This window comes from Coloeus monedula, assembly GCF_965178545.1.
Source record: "Coloeus monedula genome assembly, chromosome: 6".
Taxonomy (NCBI): domain Eukaryota; kingdom Metazoa; phylum Chordata; class Aves; order Passeriformes; family Corvidae; genus Coloeus; species Coloeus monedula.
The window spans coordinates 30,297,606-30,317,583 of record NC_138786.1 but is presented as its reverse complement, the minus strand read 5'-3'; the positions used below and the strand labels follow the sequence as shown (position 1 = coordinate 30,317,583).

At 42.6% G+C, this 19,978-nt stretch overlaps 1 protein-coding gene across 6 annotated transcripts in view; it reads left to right on the top strand.

The window, feature by feature from the left end:
- Positions 1–19,978, top strand: part of SUSD6 (sushi domain containing 6) — a 95,670-nt gene that overhangs the window by 49,562 nt on the left and 26,130 nt on the right. For all 6 annotated transcript variants that reach the window (XM_082283686.1, XM_082283685.1, XM_082283690.1 and 3 more), the window contains one exon: positions 2,701–2,730. In XM_082283686.1, coding sequence (XP_082139812.1) covers positions 2,701–2,730 — 30 coding nt within the window. The remainder of the gene's footprint in view (positions 1–2,700; positions 2,731–19,978) is intronic.

Below are 19,978 nucleotides of genomic sequence, written 5' to 3'. Positions count from 1 at the left end.
AGCAGAGGGCAAGAAACACAGGGGAAAAGGTCCTCGGGGAGGGCTCGCTGAGGAGTGCTTCCATGTACGGTTTTTCTGAGACTGGGATGTAGCAACCCAAATGCCAGTTGCTGGGAGAGATGGGGGTGCTCAGTGTTGCATCATGGGCCCAGGGAGCTGCACCTGCAGCAGTGTGCCAGCCATGAGTAACATTAATGAGCAAGTCAGCTGAGGAGCAGAGAGCCAGATGGAGAAACAAAGAGTACTGGCGAGGCGCTTGGAAAATCATCTTTCCCTCATCTTTGTCCCCCAACCACCTCACCATCCTCACTTCATTAGTTTGCATAGCAAAGTCATTCAGAGCAAGCAGAGCAAAACTGTGTTAACATGAAGCAAGAGATTGTATTAAATCTCTTGGTGGTAATGCTTATCTCGAATGTGGGGCTGATGTGACATGCTCACAATTGCTACAAAAGCTGAAGAATGTTCTCATAAAAAGACAAGCATGGAGACAATGCCTGGCTCAGCCCTGAGTGAGAAAGCAGAGCTTGTGATTCATATGTATAAAACCATATGAGGTATATTGTATTGCAATCATTTTGCTGCTTAGAAATTCTATTGCTTAAGTTCCAGGAAGCTTAGAGATATATTCATGATCTGGGCAGGAAGGTGTTCTCTTTGCCATGTGGTTAATGCAGAGAGCAGACTCATTTTCAATCAGCAAGCATCTTCTCTGTCCTCTGGTAATAAATCGATTTTATTTATGCATGGATTTTTAAGAAAAATCTCAGCACTTTGTCTCAAGCAATCTATCCAAATATCCTCGAGTGCCATGAGATGAATATAAGTTGCTTAGTCACTAAGCACACTGCAGAATTTGGGGAAACTGTTCCCTTTTCATGGGAAGATATCCATGAATATGAAAATAACCACTGCACATATTTTAACACAAAACAAATGCAGCGTTTGGTAGTGGGCAAGCAGTGAAGCTGTGGCAGAAGAGGAGGATTTATGGAAACTTGAGTGCTACTCAGAAATATTTTTTGAGCTTTATCACTGTTATAGCATTTTTCCTTGTCTGGCAAGTTCTCCAAGATCAGTTGCAGGAAATAATGAAGGAATGAGCAGGCAAGGAGACTTGGAAAGCTCCTCAGTAGTACTGAGGCTTAGTTCTTATCTGTCTCTTCTGTTTCTTTGAGGGTTCAACTGGAATGTAGCGAAAAGCCAGGAAGCTTAGTAAATAGAGGTGGGGAATTTTTGAAGCATTGGAGAAGAGCAATGACAACCTTTTTATCTGCATTTCCATAGATAACGCTTCTCCATTCTATTTTTGTTGCTATGACTTTTGTCATTTTTCCCCCTCTCCCTCCTATCTCTGTCCCTTAAAGCCTTGTGTTTATGTCTCATTCACAATAGTCCTCCTGCCTGGCCAGGCTATTTTTGGAAGAATGACAGTGGATCAGATTAAGTTGTTCATTAAATTTTAACATGTAGTGGGTAAAATACTCTGAAAGCTTCCTATGATTTATGTTCCAAATGTGTAATCTCTCTTGGATTCATGACTGTCTCTGTCAGAAACCTATCAAAGCAGGTTGGGCTTTTCATTATTGATAATAGCATCACCTGATCCTGGGAAATGCAAGTAATTGTGTTGGTAAAAGTATTAAACATCCCAAATTAAGCAAATATCAATACCCATAAAGGAGAGTGTTTAAATATTAACCTTTAAAAATTAATAGTAATGCAGGCTTGGTGAATCTAAGTCCATTTAGGTTTAGACACAGTCTGATTTTTGTTGACTGCGCACGTGAAATGCTATAAAGTTAGCTCTTTAATTTTTAGGATTGCCATTAAAGTGATGAATTGAGCTTGAATAAACTGAAACGACTTCATTCCTGTGTGTTGTCTCTGATGCAAATGCAGCCAATCTGCTGCTTGCTGTTCTAAGGTCTTTTCAGTGCCAAGGTTATTCTGCACAGAAGCTCTTGGATACCACTGGTATTTGTTTGCATTGCATAGAGCAGCTTGTTAGAGCGCACTCCACTCATGGAGCAGATTCAGACTTGTTCCTATTCTTTGGGAATCTGTGCAAAGCAGAGTTTTCCTTTGTCTCTGATTATGCAGCTGAAAGGAAGGCGTTTACAGCTAGGGATGAATTCAGTGGCCATGAAAACAAGGACACTATAGCATTGGATGGCCAGGCAGAAATGTGGAAGGTGTCATGCATGAACAGATGATCTTGATTCTGTATGCTTCATGTAAGTGTGGGTTTGGAGAAATTACAGCATCAGCCCAAAGCAGTGTGGCAGCCTTCATAGAGAGAAGGGGGAGCATTTTCAGGAGCAATTCCTCTTTCCAGTCCCTTTGGAGAGCTTAATAAGAGCAGAATGGTATGGAAGAGCATGGTGAGGAGCTGCAGAATAATGGCCAGGCTGCAATGGTGGCTAGGAAGCAGATGCAGATGGGCTCAGAATTAGACTATTCGAATAATGATAATAATATTCACACTGCTGCACACAACTGGCCCAGGCAGTGTTATTTAAGTAAATGCCTTGAAGGGAGTAACAAGGATCTCAAGAAGCCACATAACTTGTTTAATTTTAATGAGTTTTAGTGGCTGAAGAATGAATTAAAGCTTTGTGATGTTTAGGTAACTGCTGGCTTAAACCATGATAGCATAATAATAATAATAATCCTGAATTTTCCTTTTGTCTGTCCTAGGTTGGCTAAGCAAATCCAAAGGACCTGCATGTGAGTAAACTTACATTCGCTGCTGTACTATGAGAAATGAGTGGGATATTTTACTGGTTAATATAAGTGTCTGTGAGCTAGGATTCCCATTATACTTTTTGTTGTGTTGGATAGGCTTGAGATTCGTCTCTATGCCCCATTTTTGTTTTTGATCCTTGTATTTAGGAATGATGGCTGCCCTCTGAGAGAGGGAGATCAGCTTCATATCTTTCACTGTGCTTGAAGGGATCCTCATGCCTTCTACGGCATTTAACTTCAAATTACTCAAGAAAACAACAAATTAGAATAAATATTTCATTAAATGCAGAGAGATGCTGCTTGTGAGAGTTTTGAGAGGCTGACAGAGTATTGAGAGGACAGAGAGGACAGGTTGAGGTAAAAAAATCTTTCATTTCCTTTAATCAAGAAATGTGAACATCTCAGCATGATTCTTGATATATTCCATTGGATACTCCTGCTTTTTATTTCATGTGCTCAGAAAAGGTCTAAAGTCTTCCCAGTGGCCATGTTACGGATATACACAACTTTGGAAGGAGTTGGGAGGCATATTTGGTTTCCTTATCTCTTCTAAATATATAAAATAACATTTTCTGTACATTTTTGTTAAACTCTGAAATATGATTTGTTGCGTTTGAACTTCCCCCCTCCTCTAAAAAAAAAAAAAAAACAACCAACAAAATAACACAGGAACAAAATCTGAGGGGAATGGATTAATGAAGAAGAATTTAAAGGTGTGGGAGAGGAATTTTACCACCTACCAAATTTTGGTTTTCAGAAAGCGGGGGTTAAGAGAAGTGCTGATGGAATCATCTGGATCCTCTATTTTTATTCAATGTCTGAATATTACTCCTGGCAAGAAGAGTGGTATCACACACATAGTATTAAAGGACTTTCAATACTTGGCTATGGTTGCTGGCAGGAAAATAAGCTATTTTAGGGAAAACCTCAAGAGTTGTCTGGTCCAATTCATTGTAGCTTCTTGGGTTAGAATGAGAAAGATGAGAAAATGAGAAAGGAAACTGGTAGGAGTTTCATTGTAGAGCAAAGCAGGAGGGGTGCTGAATGTCATTTGTTCTTCAGGAGAAACTAGTTGTGAACTACAGTCCAGGTTCTGACTCATCACCATCCTAGTGTCCCTTTAGGACTGCTGCCCACTAGGTTGAAGATACAGATTTCTCTTTTTATTCCTATTTTCACTGAGTCCCTTCCTTTTTATTTGCTTGACTCAATCATTTGGGAACAGTTTGGGTTTTTCCCTAGTATTATGGGAAAAGTCCTGACAGTGGGATAGAAGAAAGTTTGCTTGTTTATTGCCTTGTCCCAATTCCTTTTCTGCTTCTGTCCCTTTTAAATCCTACACTGGTTCCCAGTGCAGCTGGAGCACTATTTTCTTAGAATATGTGGAATGTTTTTCATCTGTGCAACCCATGTCTGCCATTGTTTCTCCGGCCCTCATGTTTAACTGAAGTACCACAAGTAGTTACCGCTTCCTGTTCATGCTGCCAGCTGATGGTGATTCTGCAGTGGGGATGGCAGAGCAGGAGGTGCATTTGCTGTGGAACTGTGGCAAATTTCAGCCTGCAAATACTGCTGGAATAGCTGGTGTGTGTAAAGCTGTGGATATGACCTCAGCATGCTGGCAGGGGTGATAAGGAAAAAACAAGCAGTAGGGCAAGGCGGGAAACTGGAGACTCTTGAGTCTTCAGCTTTTGTGGCTGAATGTGACAAGGCTCTGCTAAACCTGGTGATCTGTGTCTAGATGAGGACTGCTAAAACACTGCTGGTAACAAGGTGCCAATGGTCTGGAGTGAAGACAGGATACTAAAGGTATTTGAACAGGAAGCTCAGAAATGTTTGTACCTTTGTGAGAGTAGTTGGAACAGGATTATAGCATTGTCACAAGAGGTTGTACCTGCTTATCTATGTGTGCTGGTCTGCATATAAAAGCACATTTTCCTTTTAATGAGCTGAAGCCTCTGGGGAGGCATCTTCCCCTGCAAACAGGAATTTCCGAGGCTCTGCTTCTGTAAAGTGTTGCATTGGAGTTAGAGGACTGCTTCCAGATGTTGTTAAAAGGATTTGAAGTAACCCCTTAGGTGTGGCGCTGCATAAATGAGTTACAGGATGGGCTAGATGCATTGGGCTGGAGGGGGCTTGTTGCTAAACTGCTGAAGAATAAAATGAGCTTTTGGCCCAGTCTAGTACAGTGATCCTTTTATTATGGAACAGGGATGGTAACTTCTGGATTTCCTGTACTGAGAAGACTGCCTAATCTCAAGAGGTTGTGGGGATGCTCCCTTATTGCTTGTGTACTTTGACATGGCTGGTGCTGGATGGATATGCCTCCTTTGTTCCTTCTCTATAGGTCCAATACTATGAGTGCAAAAATAAGTGTGTTTATCCACCTGGCATAGTAAGAAGCATTTCAGTGGGAGCAGAAGCCAAAGAATTGAACAGTAGGGTAACAAAAGAACATCTTTTGATGCCCGCATCATCCTATGGGCTCAGCATTTTAGGTCTAGCCAGTCATCTTAATTCAATTGGGAAAATATTTCTTGTTCGAGAGCAGGAAAAAAAACATTGCTGCTGCTTTTGAGATACATCTTTACTTTGTCAGTAAAGGGAAAAATATGTCTTACTTGAAAAATGTTGCCTTGCTGTAGAGTGAGATAAGCACCTCTGGTGGATGTTGTCTTGAGTTTTCTGCCCACAGACAGGGAAAAAACATGGTAAGCTTTGACACATGCAGACTCATAATTAGAAAGTTGAAGGCTGCTGCTGCATTTCTGGCTAGAAAGAACATTTTCTATGTCTTGAGAAAAAGACTCCACCTGTCTGTAAGTGCTCTAACATCATGGAGGGTGATTTGGGGGGTGAGAAATTGTGAAAGACCATATAGCAGTTTAGTGTAAAAGATGATGTAGGCAGGAATTTCAAGTGGCAGTTGCTGCCATGTTTAGAGTAGTATCTGACTTTCTCAAAGTTCTGCTTTTCTTAGTGTGTGTTCACTTTAGTAGTTAAAAGCTGCTTTGCACTTCCCCCTATCCTGCATTTGTTTGGCTGTCTCACCCCTGTAGAGGAACCCTTTTTGTAAAGAAGATAAACCTATTAAAGCTGCCTAACCCTGGATCCTTGTCAACACTCCTTGCCGATGATGATGCCTTCCAGGTGGGGTCTGTATGTCACTGTATGTATGGAATGAAATTATATTAGAGTGGGTAAGTGACTTCTGGTGCTGCCTTTATTCTGGACCACCAGCATGCTGGAGACTTACCTTCAGGAGATTTACCTGATGCTGCAGAGGCCTTTAGGAATGTGCTTCTGATGTGTCATACAAAGCCCTGATTTATCAGCTACTGATTTATCTCTGTCATGGAGGAAAGAAATGTGGATTTCTAAGAGTTTCCTTGCACCCATTCCACTTGTAACTTCAGAGCAGCTATCTTTGAAACTCAGAGCCCTGGGGATGCCCCTGCTGTGTAACCTGTCTCCAGTAATTCAAGTTTTGGGCCTGCTGGTGTGCTTCTTGAAAAGGACCCATACTGTAAGAGTTGTGCTGCAGCACTTCTTCTCTTTTGCACAGACAAAGTGTGTAAAGTATCTGTAATGCTCTGTATTATCCTAAAGCTAGTACTTCCCTTCTGGCACTGGTTTTGCTTTCCCTAGCAAAACTAACAGTTGAATGCTCCTGGAGAACAACCTTCAGGTTTCATTGTAAACACTTTCTTTGGTGTAAATGACTTGGGTTGTAAGATACTAAGAAAAGGTTAAAGCTTTATCATTTGCCTGTTTAGGTTCAGCTGTCACTTTTCTCTCAAATGAGGAAATTATTAATTTTTCATATGTAAGCTGAAAAATCTGAACATAATCACAAGCTGCAATGAGTATGCCTTTAAGAGCAAGTCTTGGTGAAACCCACGAAGGTGGCAAGTTTGGTTTTTTACAATTTTATTGTTTTAGTCCTCCAGTTCTTTTCCTTTCCCAGCAAACTAGTCTTGCTGCAAATGTTACTGCCATTAGCCCAAAGCAGGGTTGACCTTTGAGCCTTCTCACTTTGAATTCTTTATTTGCATTTACTTCTCAAATATTTAAATGTTATCTTCAAGTTGACAGTTCATGCTTTGATGGTGACTGTTTCCTCCATGGCATTTAGTAAGCTAGACTCCACTTTTGGGACAGTTGAGGGGAGATGTTCAGTGTTGGGAGAGCTGAGCTCTCTGTTGGTACAGGATCCTCGTAAAGTTTTGTCGCTGGAGCAGTAGTGAAACACATAGAGGCAGATGACAAGACTGGCAGTCAGGCCCTTTTGGTGCACTTGTGCTGTGGGGGAGAGGAGGTGTGTGCAGTGGTGACCAAATTGCTGTCTGCTAGCATAAGGCCGTGCCTCTTGTGGGCAAACCCACTGGAAGTGCAGTGTGGGGGCTGTGCTGAAAGAGGATAGCTCCTGTGAGAAGTTCTGCCTCCTCTTAGCACCGTGGAGAGCTGACTGCCTCTTGGCACGTGCCTCCACCTGTGGAGACTCCTCAGGCGTGGAGCACCTTTCCAGAGAACTGTGTTTTGTTTTAATGTGGGTTTTTTTGGTATATTTTTCCTGTCAGTTTTGCCTTGGTCATTTTTGGTCCCATTTTAACCAGGTCTTTCCAGTCATGAGCTGATCCCATGTAGGATTTGAGTCCTTGGGCAGGCAGTGGTATGACTGCATGGGGGAAAAGGGACATTACAGTCTGTCATCAAGTGCACAGGTAGGGCTGCTTTTAGCATCTTTGATTCTTGCTATTGGTAAAAGGAAGAGGGATTGGTATAAGCTGCTAATTAGGGGTGTTGTGAAGAGATTCATTCTCTTGACTACAGTCAAGGTGAGCAAATTCATAACTATTTTACTGCATACCTCTGGCCATTTGTCTGAGGCAGGTTAAGAGTATTTCATGCTTGGCTGCATTGGCTGCCATGGAGGGATTTGAGAGGATGAAAATTAATGTCTGTTCTACATCCTCTGACAGCAGGGAAGCATCTTATCGTTAAGTCTGTTTCTATCCACTGAACTCTTGACTTAATTAGTTGCTTCAGGTGGAGGAAATTTTTCTTCTGACTTTGGTTAGTTAGTAGCACCAAGGGAAGGGTGCCTGCAGAATCTGAGCTTTTGTCGTTTTATTTCTAAAAAGCTGCCACTGAACCCAGGGTTTCAAAGCTGCTTGCCAGTATGCACTGTGCACAAGTGAAACCAAACACATCTCTCTTTCCAGAGTGGTCTGTCACCTTTCTTCTTTCTGTGGCTGTAGAGGCTGGCCTCCTCATTAATTGAAGATACTTCTCTATAGGTAAGAGTTAAGACACCTAAGCAGGAGTGGGATGAGGGGCTCTTATGTATTATTTCTGAGTTGGAAGGGATCCATCAGGATCATTAAGTCCAACTCCTGGCCCTGGGCAGGACACCCCAAGAATCATACCATGTGCCTGAGAGCAATGTCCAAATACTTCTTGAACTCTGTCAGGCTTGGTGCTGTGACCACTACCCTGGAGAGCCTGTTCCAGTGCCTCTTGAAAACTTTTTCCTGGTATCTAACCTGAACCACCCCTGATGCAACTTCATGTCATTTTCTCGAGTCCTGTCACTGGTCACAAGAGTGAAGAGATTGGTGCCTGCAGCTCCGTTTCCCCTCATGAGGATGCTGAAGACCACAATGAGGTCTCCCCTCAGTCTCCTCCAGGCTGAACAGACCAAGTGACCTCAGCTGCTCCTCACATGGCTTCCCCTCCAGACCCTTCACCATCCTCATGGCCCTCCTTTGGACACTCTCTAATAGCTTAATGCCTTTTTTATATTGTGCTGCCCAAAACTGCATACAGGACTCGAGGTGAGGCCATACCAGTGAAGAGTAGAGAGGGATAATCACCAGCTTTGACCAGCTTTGACTGTGGGGTTAGGGTAGCTTTAACCCACTGTCATGGTGAAGTGGGAAATGCTGTAAATGCAGCAGTGTTTGTGAACGGCAAATATTCAGGTCCGTAGTTTGCTTTTCCAGTTAAGCTGTATTTCACTTGGTGTGAGACTTAGCTGGATTTACTTCTCAGGCATTGTGGTGATGATCTCTTTTTTCCTATAGTGGGAGCTTCTCTGGGAGATGGTAGGAAATTGTAAGTTGGGGAACACGTTTGCAGTAAATCCTGTAGTATTTACAAGGGAATCATCACTTGAAGTTGGTTTTCCCTAACTGGTATCAGAGGCAATGAAAACTGAATTGAAAACAAAACTAGAAAGCCCTCTGGTAACCATCTGTCAGTTGTTAAATATCACGTGATAGCAAGATGAAACTCGTGGTGCCTGGTGTGGTCTCCAATCTCATCACAGCAAATAGGTCCAGTTGCTTTTGCCAGGGAAGTTAACTAAGCTCTGCCACCTTGGAGTAGCTTTTTCCATGGTAGGAATTTCTTCCCAAGGCCGAGCTGGTTCCCCGGGTGGTAAGGATAGATGTATTTATGTTGATTCGTTTCTTTGAGCCATGCTCTCCTACACTTACATGTGCTGTGCCGTTTAATGACCAGCTGTAATGATTTTTATTGTTGTGCAATTGTTTAGCAGTAGCAGGAGTGCAGTTGGGGACCTTTTGCTTTGTCTTGTTTCAAGTCTTCCCCGAGCCCATCTTTGTCCTGGCATGTGTGTTCAGAGATCACAAGGCTGCAGCGCACGGCTGCTGTGCCCCCCGGCTCTCGCGTATGAATTCATCAGCTTGATCTTTGCACCCCTGCTCCTCGGGAGGGTCGGATGGCAGCTGCAGCTCCTGTCAAGCATGATGCCGGGCAGGGAGCTTTGGGGAGGAGAGTTACAAAAGGCTCAGTTTAAATCATCTGTGTAAGGGCACAGCAGAGCCTCTGTCACTCAGGCCCCATGCTTGTCTTCTGGTGCTGTGGTTGTAATGACATTAGCATTTCAAAAAGGGGATTACCACAACCCCCGGGTTCTGAGGGGAGAGTATTTTGGCTCTTACTTGAAAAGCTGCTTTCTGGTTACCTCTGTCAATTTTTCCCCCTCCTTCCCCCGTGGATCCTGATGGGTTGATGAAGGTGTCCATGCCATGTTAAAAGTGGGTTGTTGTTGCAAGGAAAGTGGTTGTTTATTGGCCTAAATGTGGGCTGGCAGATGTGAAGTTGTTTCTGATAACATTTTTTCTTGCTGATTTGGAGTGGCTGCCTGAGAACTTCCTGATGGAAAAGTTAAAGGGTCTGTGTTGTGATCACAGCTGTATGCTAGAGAACTATCCTGTAGTTATGCTTACAGGAAGAAGTTATGTTATACTAGTTTTTCTTGTGTATTTCAGCCAAAGGAAATGGGCAGCGCATGCATCATATTCATCGTCTGCCTTCCACTCATCCTGTGGTATGAAAAAACTTTTCTGTGCTCAGGCACAGGATTTCAGGGTGGTTCCTTGGGAAGTGATTGTATTTTTATAAGGTCTTGTTTAGTAACAAAAATTATTTTGTGAAACTTGACTCCTGACTCTTGCAATTCTGTTGCATTACCCTCACCTCTGATCAATATTCAGTTAATTGTTTTTCACTAAGTTCACTTTCCCTTTCTGATGTTACTTGTGCTGGAAACTTGCATTAAGGCTCTAAATATGCTGGACTCTAAATTTGCCCCTGGAAAATCCCTGTGGTTACTACTTTCTCTCCAGTTCCATAAGCTATAGAAATGACAGGTCAGGCCAGGCAGTTTGGTTGACTGGTCCCTGGGGAAAAGAGCAAAAATTTGCCTGCCAGAGAGGCAAGACTACTTTGTGCAATCTTTCCAACCATTTGGAGGTTTGTGGGCCCTAAAATTATTAGCTGGCCCGCAGTGTCCAAAAAAGGAGCCCCTTGCCTTGACTGACTACAGTTGGAGGGCATGGAGCAGGACATGCTGGTGGTTGCCTGGAGCCTTGTCTGGAGCAGTCCTGCTAGTGCTGTGTGTATTGTACTGTTGAATAGGCAGGGAAAGGTGTGTTTTGAAGAGACATTATTATATATGTAGGTTGAAGTGTTCACAGGCCTTAATCTTTTTGTGTGCCCCTAAGGACTTCCCTTGCATGTTCACACAGGACATAGTTCACCAAGTGGCTCTGCAAAGCAGTGCTGATGTGTCATGGGTGTCCCTTGCTCCGGGTGCTGCTGGGAGCGCGGCCTTCTCCGGTGACTCATGGCTCCTGCACAGCTTCCTGAGGGAGAAGGCAGGCCTGACGCATAGATAAGCTGTCCCTTGGGGCACCAGGGAGGAGTATTTGGTGTGCTGAGAAAAGGAGGCATTTAACTTATCTGTGTGAAAACAGGAACTGTGGAAGGCCTTCCAGTAGTGTGGTGGCTGCAGACAATGTGTGTGTATGCTTATTCAGTGTATTTTGAGCTCTGCCCATCTCCAGGCATGCCCTAATCTGCTTATTTCTGTGGAGGGCACTTCTGTCTATAAACTTCAACAAGGATGGAGTGTCTTAAACATTAGGTGTTCAATTGAACCTGCACAGAGGGAAGGTGGAGCTTCTGGGTGCCCTGTGCTGGACAGAAAGCTGCAGTCATTGTGTCTTGTCCTCTCCTTTTTCCTGTTTCTGCAGATGCACCAGCACACACAGCCATGCAAACATATCAGCTGTCTCCTTGGGAAGTTACAACCAGCTCTAGTTGTACAGGCATTTGAACTTGCAGTTCAGTTTAGGTCCTATGCATCTACATGTGTCTGGTCTTGGGATGTGTGAGCTTCTGCATCTTCTTTTCGAAATTCCTTTTCTGGTAGTGATGATAGAAATGAAATATTCTGTATCATGGTGGAAGTAGGCTGCAGAAAAAGTAAAACTGTAGATCTGAATACTGTGAGCTAAAAACCTAAGAACTAAAGAATGCAAGAAGCAACAAACAGCCTAGTTTCTGAGAGGCTGATGAAGTTTTAGGTTTACTGTGGGGGAAACCCTCTTATTCTTTCCAATTTCAGGGCAATTACTGTTTTACGGCTTGCAAAAGAAAGATAAGGACAGCAAAAACCAGAATTAATAAGCACTGGTCATAATATTTAGTGAGTTAAGAGCATTTATAATTATTATGGAGTAAGAGGAGGGGAGAAAGCATGAAGGAGAAAGTAGTTTTATTTCCCTTGTTCCCCATTTGGATTAATGAATTTAATTACTTGGAAATAGCTAGTAGCAAACTTGTGGCTTTTTTCAAATGTACTTCTTACAAGACTGCAAATTTTAAAAGAAGAGGCAATTCAGTAAAAATAATTGAAGACATAAGACCTTAACCGCTATATCCCTCATTGCAAGTGCTTTGTGTCAGATGTTGAGAACTGAATTAATTTCCCTCTGATATATTGAGAGGGGAGAAACCAGGGCAATATATGATCCAATTCTAAATGCAGGGAAGCAAGTGAGATACTGATTTTTCTTTTGTTCTGTCAGCAAAAAATAGAGACAAATATGGAAAGGAAATGGCTATATGGAGTAATGGGATTCTGTGTAACAAGCAGCAAGAGTGCATGAGGTGGGAGGAAAGAGATGGGGCAGAGTGCCAGGAAAGGGTCTTAGTACAATAAATAAAGCATGTGTCAGAAATTTCTCATTTCTTGATGAGATAGTTTAGATTCCACTAAATTGTTTGTTCTGTTGTCAGCTTGAACAGGTCTTTGTAAAGTGATATGGCAGCTAAGCAAGTGAATAGCAAAGAAAAACAGCATTGCATCTTCTTTAAGTTAGGAAGATACCTGGTGGGATGGCTCATTACCATCAAATGAATGGTACATTACCTTCAAATGAAATTTTCCAAAGGGCTCATGTCCTGCTGGTAATCAATTAGGAGAGGATGTCTCAAATCATGCAAATGCTGCTGAAAACTCTGCCCAGTGTGTTTAACAATCTGAAAGAGTAATTTAGTGTTCTGCTGCTTAAATTTGTAGGCAATATATTACTGAAGTAGAGCTGCAAAATGCCCATGACAACTGAGTAACATGAGATTACTCTGAGCAACAGAGCAGCTGAGTAACATTTGGAAATCCATGAACAGACACTGAAGCTGGCTTTCTCCAAAGGTTACTTGACCATAAGCAGAGTGAGGAAGCATTTGAAAGAAGGCTTAAATCCATTTCCTTAAACAATTTGCAGTGGTGGCAGTCTGTTCTGAGTTGTTTCAGGAAGGCAGTGTAGTACCATATGCCTTTTCCTCTTGGTGTGTATGTATCCCCAGACAATACTATCTGCACCTATTGCAAAACCATCCTTGCTGTTCCTCTCGGCCACTGCAGCCCTGGAGATCCCCTTGACTGCAGTATAGCCCTGTCTATGCAGGCATTTTGCACTTCTAGGCAGAAACTCACTATGGCCTTGTTGCTCAGGAGGATTTCCATGTTAAGTTCCCATTGCCATGAACCTTGCTTTTGACCATTTTTAGTGAGGAGAGCAAGTCACTTGATATGTCTAAATTTTTTATCTGCAGCCACATGACCTCCTCTTAGAATGGACTGTTACAGAAAAACTGCTTGTCTGGGAGCTTTTTGCAGAGTCTAGACTGGAAATCTGTTGCCAGTAGATGTGCTAGACTGGGATTAGAAGTTTCCAAGCAGTGGTCTTTGGAACACATAACAATAGCCCATGTAGTTTTGCCTGCCACAGGATGACAGCTTCTTACTTTCAAACTGCTCTAATTGTGTTAAAATAAAGCTTTGAATGTTTGTTTGCTTTTCAGTGAAAGCAATTTCTGTAATTGGCAGAGATATGTGCCCTTGAATAAAAAGGTATATGATCACAAACTGCCTCTGTAAGAGAGCAATGCTCTTGTTGGAGCATGTTCTACACACTGGGGTGACTTTCACTGTGATGAGGGGTTTAAAAAGACCAGTAAGTGATAACTTCAAAAAGCACAGCTATTAAGAGGAAAACACAGATGCAGTTGGAATCTAGGCCTGGCAGTGTGGTTGTTGCAGGGTAGTGTGGAATCAATGCCTTACCAGAGCAGTAGAATAGATGCTGTGATTTGGTTTCTGTTTATGCTGTGAGCTAAGAGTAAATGTCAACTGTCTGGCTGTCTCTTCTCCCCTGAGAATGAGTGACAGTGACAGCTTTGATGTGCAATAACTAGGTTGCTGTGATTTGTGTTTACGGCTTTAAGTTTGGATGCTTGTGAGGGCAGGGCTATGAAAGTAGAACATGGCATTTGATATACGCAGATACCTCCACCCTACTTTCTGATAAAGCCATACTGACTGGGAGGAAAAATGGGGGAGACAAAGGTCCAGTGTCATAATCCAGGACTTTTCCCAGTGCCGGGGAGACTTCTGCTTTTTGTCCTCAGGCAAGATACCAAAAAAAAAGCATACCAAAAAAGAAGAAAAGTGGGTCTATCTTTGGAGAAACACTCTAGTTTTCCAGACATTAAGTACTCTTTCTTGGGAAACCACTTTGACATCTCGTGGGAGTTGACACAGTATAATGGTGTTTAGCCATAAAATAGCCTTTACACAATTGCAACATTAGGTTAAGAACTGAGAATCTATTTTAAGGTTTGTTGTTGGGTGAGAGAATGAAAATCTGTATCTTGACAGTGCTAATTCTTGAACATGTATTTTAGAAATAGTAACTTGGAAATGCCTGAATCCTTGGTAAAAAGATCTGTGTAATCCAGAGGTTTTGGAAAAGGGCTTTTCCTGCATTGGTACTAATATATCCCTTGTGAGATTTTAGAAGGCTCTTGTGTGCATGCACAGAAGGAAGGTGATATTAGCTGGAGGATGTGTTGTCACACTCCAGTTGAGCATTCCAATCAGTAAGTAGTGATTTGGGAGGACACAAGAATTCATATGTTTAGATGAGGCTATTAAGTATTTCATTAATACCCTGATGAAAGATACAGATTATTTATGAGGAAGTCCATTTGGGAAGTAGGTACTTTTAACACTTCTCCCTTCTTTCCCAAACTTGAGCTACTTTCAATAGAGGGTAAGCTGTCTCTTAAGGAGCATGTCATCTGCTCTCCATGTCAGCTGCCAGAATATAGCTGTTTTTGTGAGTAGCATCCTCAATACTAAGTGTGGCTAAAGTAGCCTTTTCTAAAAAGATAATAGAAAAGGCAGGGGTGGACAAGGGGCAGAATAAAGGATGGTGCTGCAGGCTGTCTAATATGATGAACGCTGTGAAATTGAGCACAACAGTCTTCAGACAGTCTTCGACTATAATTGGCAAGAGGAAGAAAGTTCTGGCAGTGTCTGTGGGATGTATCTGGTAAGAAAGAGTAACTCCTGTGTGCTGAGCAAATTGTATGGGGGTGGAGGAGATTGGAAGAAAGAAAAATTACCAGAAGTTTGAAAGACGGGTCTGTGGCATTTTTATACTGCCTTTTGTCCTGGTAGCTCCCTGCTGCCTGCTGAACATTGTTCTGCAGTGTCTGCTGCCTTATTACTAAGACTACTACTACTAATCTTACTGCTAAGGTTTTGTGTTATTTCCTTCCCCTAAAAACTTCAAATATAATTTTCCCCAATCATGTGGAGGAGATGGGGAAACAAATGAACAAAGGAAAGGTCTGGGTAAAGGGGATGCTGTTTCTGTCTTTAGTATCAGAATGACTTTGTAATACCTGCTGATGGTCTGTAGGCTTCCTAGATCATAGGTGTTCAAGACACCATGTGTTCCTAGCAAAATTGGCCCAAGTGATCAGGTTTGGAGCTCTCAGATTTCTGTTTACATTGTTTTCCTGTAATACTTATTCTTGATTAAATGCATGTGCTGTTCTGTGAAATCTTCTATATTGGTATGAAAAAGAAATCAGTTACAGAACAGTAACTGATTTAGTAAATGGACTAGTTTTTCAGTGGAACTGTCTTTTACACGCTGGATGTTAATTTATCAGCATCAAGTGACTTCCCTTCATGCTGTTTTTCCCACTAGTTCTCAGGCATAAGATGTTATTTAAGCATTCTCAAGGAGTCTGCATACACACTTGGGAGACTTCCCAAGTGTGTCTCTCTGGGGGACAGTGGTTTTGCTATTTTTAGCTTGATTTCTTCAAATCTTCCATTTCCTTTGTGTGAGAAACTTCACTAATTGTAAAGAGGTTGAACCATATAGTAAATGAACCTCAAAGTTGCATGGGAAGCTTTCACTCCACTACCAAGAAACCTATCAGCACTGTCTGGGCATTTTTGCCTAACCCTCTGATGGACTGAGCTACTCCGAGCAGCTGCAGACACATTAGGGTATAGCCTGAGACAGAAGTTGTACAGCTCAGAAACAGTTTTTGTAGGGACGCTATCTGTGCACTGTTTATTTTCACTGTGTCTGGGGTCTTCATTTTTGTCTGCTGGTGAACTCCAGCTGGCCATAACTCTTGGTGGTTTATTGCCTCTCTACTGAAGTACAATCCAGAAAGTGTGATAGGAGAAATTAAAACATCTGCTGCAGGGAGAAAGAAAAACTGCATTAACTAGTGAATATTTAAATGAGGAAGAAAGAATTCTTAGTTCAGGAATGTTGAACTAGCATGGGAAGTGTTCAGATGTAGACCTGGTGACTGAGAGTGATCTGAAGTCAGCGGCCTGCACGTCTGGCCTAAACTTCAGCTTCCTTTCTGGAAGGGTACAGGGCTCCTGAAGGCCCTGTGCCTTGTCTGCCAGCCTTGTGTGGGTGTCTGGTGCCTCAGAGCTAACTGAGCCTGAATTGAACCCTCTCTCTGGGGAGTGCTGTGCAGGAAGGGCTTTCTTCAGCTCCCTGAAAAAGTGCCTTGGGAACATGCATGAGGATACGGGGTGGCACCTATATGTGGAGAGATCTTGTGTTTTTCTTGAAAGTGTGAGATGATCTGCTTGTGTGCTGCCTCCTCACAAAAGTGGGGCTGGCTGAGTCAGTGCCCAGGGCCTGATGTCAGGATTGATTGGCAGAAGCCTGGTGAGGACTGGGAAGGTGTAAAGCAGGTTCAGGGACTGGTTCTTTAGAGGGAGTGAGCATAACCTCTGCCCTCCCCTGTTTGGGTATTTTTTTTTCCCCTAGGTTAAGGGACTATTAGATGGGAGCACTGACAGTGGGGAAGAGCTGGGATTTGGATACTTGCTTCCTACCACAAATGTTCATGTGATAATGTGGGAGGGAGATTTGGGTCCAGCTGTGTGAGGGTGAAGACTCTCCAGGGTGTTCTCAGAATTCCACTGAGCTCTGGCCCCAGCTCTGAGGAAGCTGGGAATGCTCATGAATTTTTTCTCTTTTGTGCTCAGCAGAGCACTTCCTGTGGCATTCAGGCATGCTGCAACAGCTTCCTCTACTGCATTCTTCCCTGGGAAGCATCTGAAATACGCTTTTCTTTTCTGTGTAGGAACTTGAAACTGCTTTGTTCTTGCATGATTTGGGAAAGATTATGTGGTTTTTAGCTGACAGGCTATAACTTCTCCTACTGTCTTGGTTGCTCTTGCTTACTGTTTCCCTTCGAAAGCCTGAGTCAGGTGGTGGTTGTGAAATCTGTCTGTTAGATCAGTGTCTGTACATATATGTGCTGTGTTGACCTAGGTAGTGGAACAGATTTTATGCTCTAGGGAACTGTGAACCTATAAATAAATCAATCCTTTAAGTAATTATTTTGTGGTTTTTTGAATAATCTGGCTCTCCCACCTCATCCTCTTTTTCAGAGGATCACAGAATTAAGCTCTTATAATGACATCTTGCAGCGTAAAATCAGCATTTCATTCTGATAGGTCTCTCTGTGATAAGATGGTATTGCAGCTCTTGAAATCAAATTTGAAGTGTCCTGCTGGATTTGACAATTTAGACAAAAAGGAACATGTAGCAATGTAGTGGGTACTATTATTATCTACTAACATAGTAGACGTAATAACATTAAACATTGATGAAACATGCAAAAACTCTCCTTGCAGTTAAATGCTTAAAACCCTCCCCCCAAATCCTATGACTTAAAATACCCAACCCAAAGAAAAACAAAACACACCTTGCAAACCCCAGCTAACCACACTGTTATCTCTTTTATGGAGCTAGGTGGTTGAAGCAGGAGTTAAAATTATTGTCTGATGTGAGGGAATGCTGGAGCTGGGCAGGAATTTTCTCATGCCTGTTTGGTGGAAGATGGCTGTGAGGAGGAACAGTAAGATTTTGGAAAGGAGGAGAAAAAACTGTAAGAAGCTCAGGAGGGACTTAAAATTTCTCCAACTTGATGTTGTAAATGCTGTCTGGAATTACATAGGACAACAAGGAAAATGGTCTGATGTTGTTTTGGTTCTTGTGGTATTCAAGGAAACAGGGTTTGGAACAGCATCTGCATATCAACTGAATTGTCTGGAAGAACCTGGCCTGCAACAGTCTCTTCTTTTCAATAAGACACTGTCCTAGACCTCAAGGTCTGGCTGACAGGAAATTATAATAGTATCAATCAGACTTGGCCAGTTGAAGTCAAGAATAATCCAGGTAAAATGTGGTCACTGAGGTGTGATTCTTGGTGCTTTATGTAACCAAAACTCAGCTGAGCATTTTTACACTGTTGTTATGCTGTTAAATGTACATTGCCCTGAGAAATACTCCTGCTGGTTCAGCAAGAACTGACATGACTGGTGATGCTGTATAGATAAGATGTGGCTGAAGGAAGCTACTTGAGAGTGCTGAGCAAATAAGTGCCTCAGAACAAAAAATGAAATTCAATGAAATATCACAAATAATATTTAAAAAAACAGCCTGCATGCAAGAAGCAGAAGAAGACAGGGTAGCACTGCAAGATGGTAATGCAGCATTTGCATCCTCAGCCATGTGATAGTCCCTGTTTGTGGCAATAAAGGTTGAAGTAAATTCCTGGCCAGAGACCTGTGTGGAAGAACTAGTGAACCATGACATCCTTCATCTGGGTTGTTTTTTTTGGTATAGAAAATGAACACATGAATATTAAAGCAGTCAAAATAACTTGTAAATCTTTGTTGTTGAAATTAATTACATTTCTGACAAGAACCCTTAAATCATCACATCAGATGCTCCAAACTGAAACCATATACTCACAAAGGCAGACAGGAAAGCTCTCTGGAGGGGGAGGCTGAGGCAAGGAGGCAAAACCTCAGCATAGCTGTTAGTGGAGCATGTCTCTAGGCATGGGTCTCTTGTGCATGAGCTCCATCAAAAGCAGCATGGCCAGCAGTTCAGGGGAGGTGATTCTGCCCCTCTGCTCCACTCTTCTGAATACTACATCCAGCTCTACAGTCTCTAACATGAGAAGGACATGGACCTGCTCGGGAGGGTCCAGAGGACACTCAGAAGATGGTCAGAGGGCTGGAGCACCTCTCCTGTAAGACAGGCTGAGAGCTGGAGTTGTTTTGATGCCTGAAGAGGCCACCTAAAACAGAGACTAGAGAAGAATAAGGAAATAAAGGTAGGTATTTATTTGAAGGGCCTTCAAAGGTACACCCTGGGGAGACAGAGGCTAATGCCAAGATGGACCCCAAGACGGATGACAGGTCATGAGTTCTTCACACTTTTATAGGTTTGGTTCATTTGTGTATCAGTGTTAATTCTGCAATTAAAGCTTCAGTTAATGATGTAATTTCCCCTCAGCTTGCCCCCCTCTCAAAGGCTTTTGGTTTATACTTTTTGGGCCTAGGATGGTCTGAGTGTCCTTGCAGAGCAGGCCTGGAGAGGCTTTGTTATGTCTACCTAGCATAAGAGAGCAGAAGTTACCAGGCTACAAGAAACTTCAGAGCTGCACACTAGGCAGTACAGGATATGGAAAATATGAAAGTTAAAACTTAAGGCATCAGTTTCACCTGGAGAAGAGAAGGCTCTGAGGAAACCTCATTGCAGCCTTATGGTATCTAAAAGGGGCTACAAGAAATCTGGAGAGGGACTTTTTACAAAACCATGTAATGATAGGACAAGGGGGATGGCTTTAAACTGGAAGAAAGTAGATTTAGACTAGATATTAGGAAGAAATTCTTTACTGTGAGGCACTGGAACAGGTTGCCCAGAGAAGCTGTGGATTCTCCATCCCTGGAAGCATTCAAGGCCAGGTTGGATGGAGCTCTGAGCAACCTGGTCTAGTGGAAAGTGTCCCTGCCCATGGCAGGGGGTTTGGAACTAGGTGATCTTTAAGGTCCCTTTCAACCCAAACCTTTCTATGAAAAGCAACCCCATAGTAAAGCATTGTGAGACTCTTTGTTTTGGTTTGTGGCTTTAACTTGGCTTTTTAATTGTTACAGAACAAAGAACCTCTCTAGGTTACCAGGGAATATAAACAAGAAGCAAAGAATATGTACAGTCTTGTA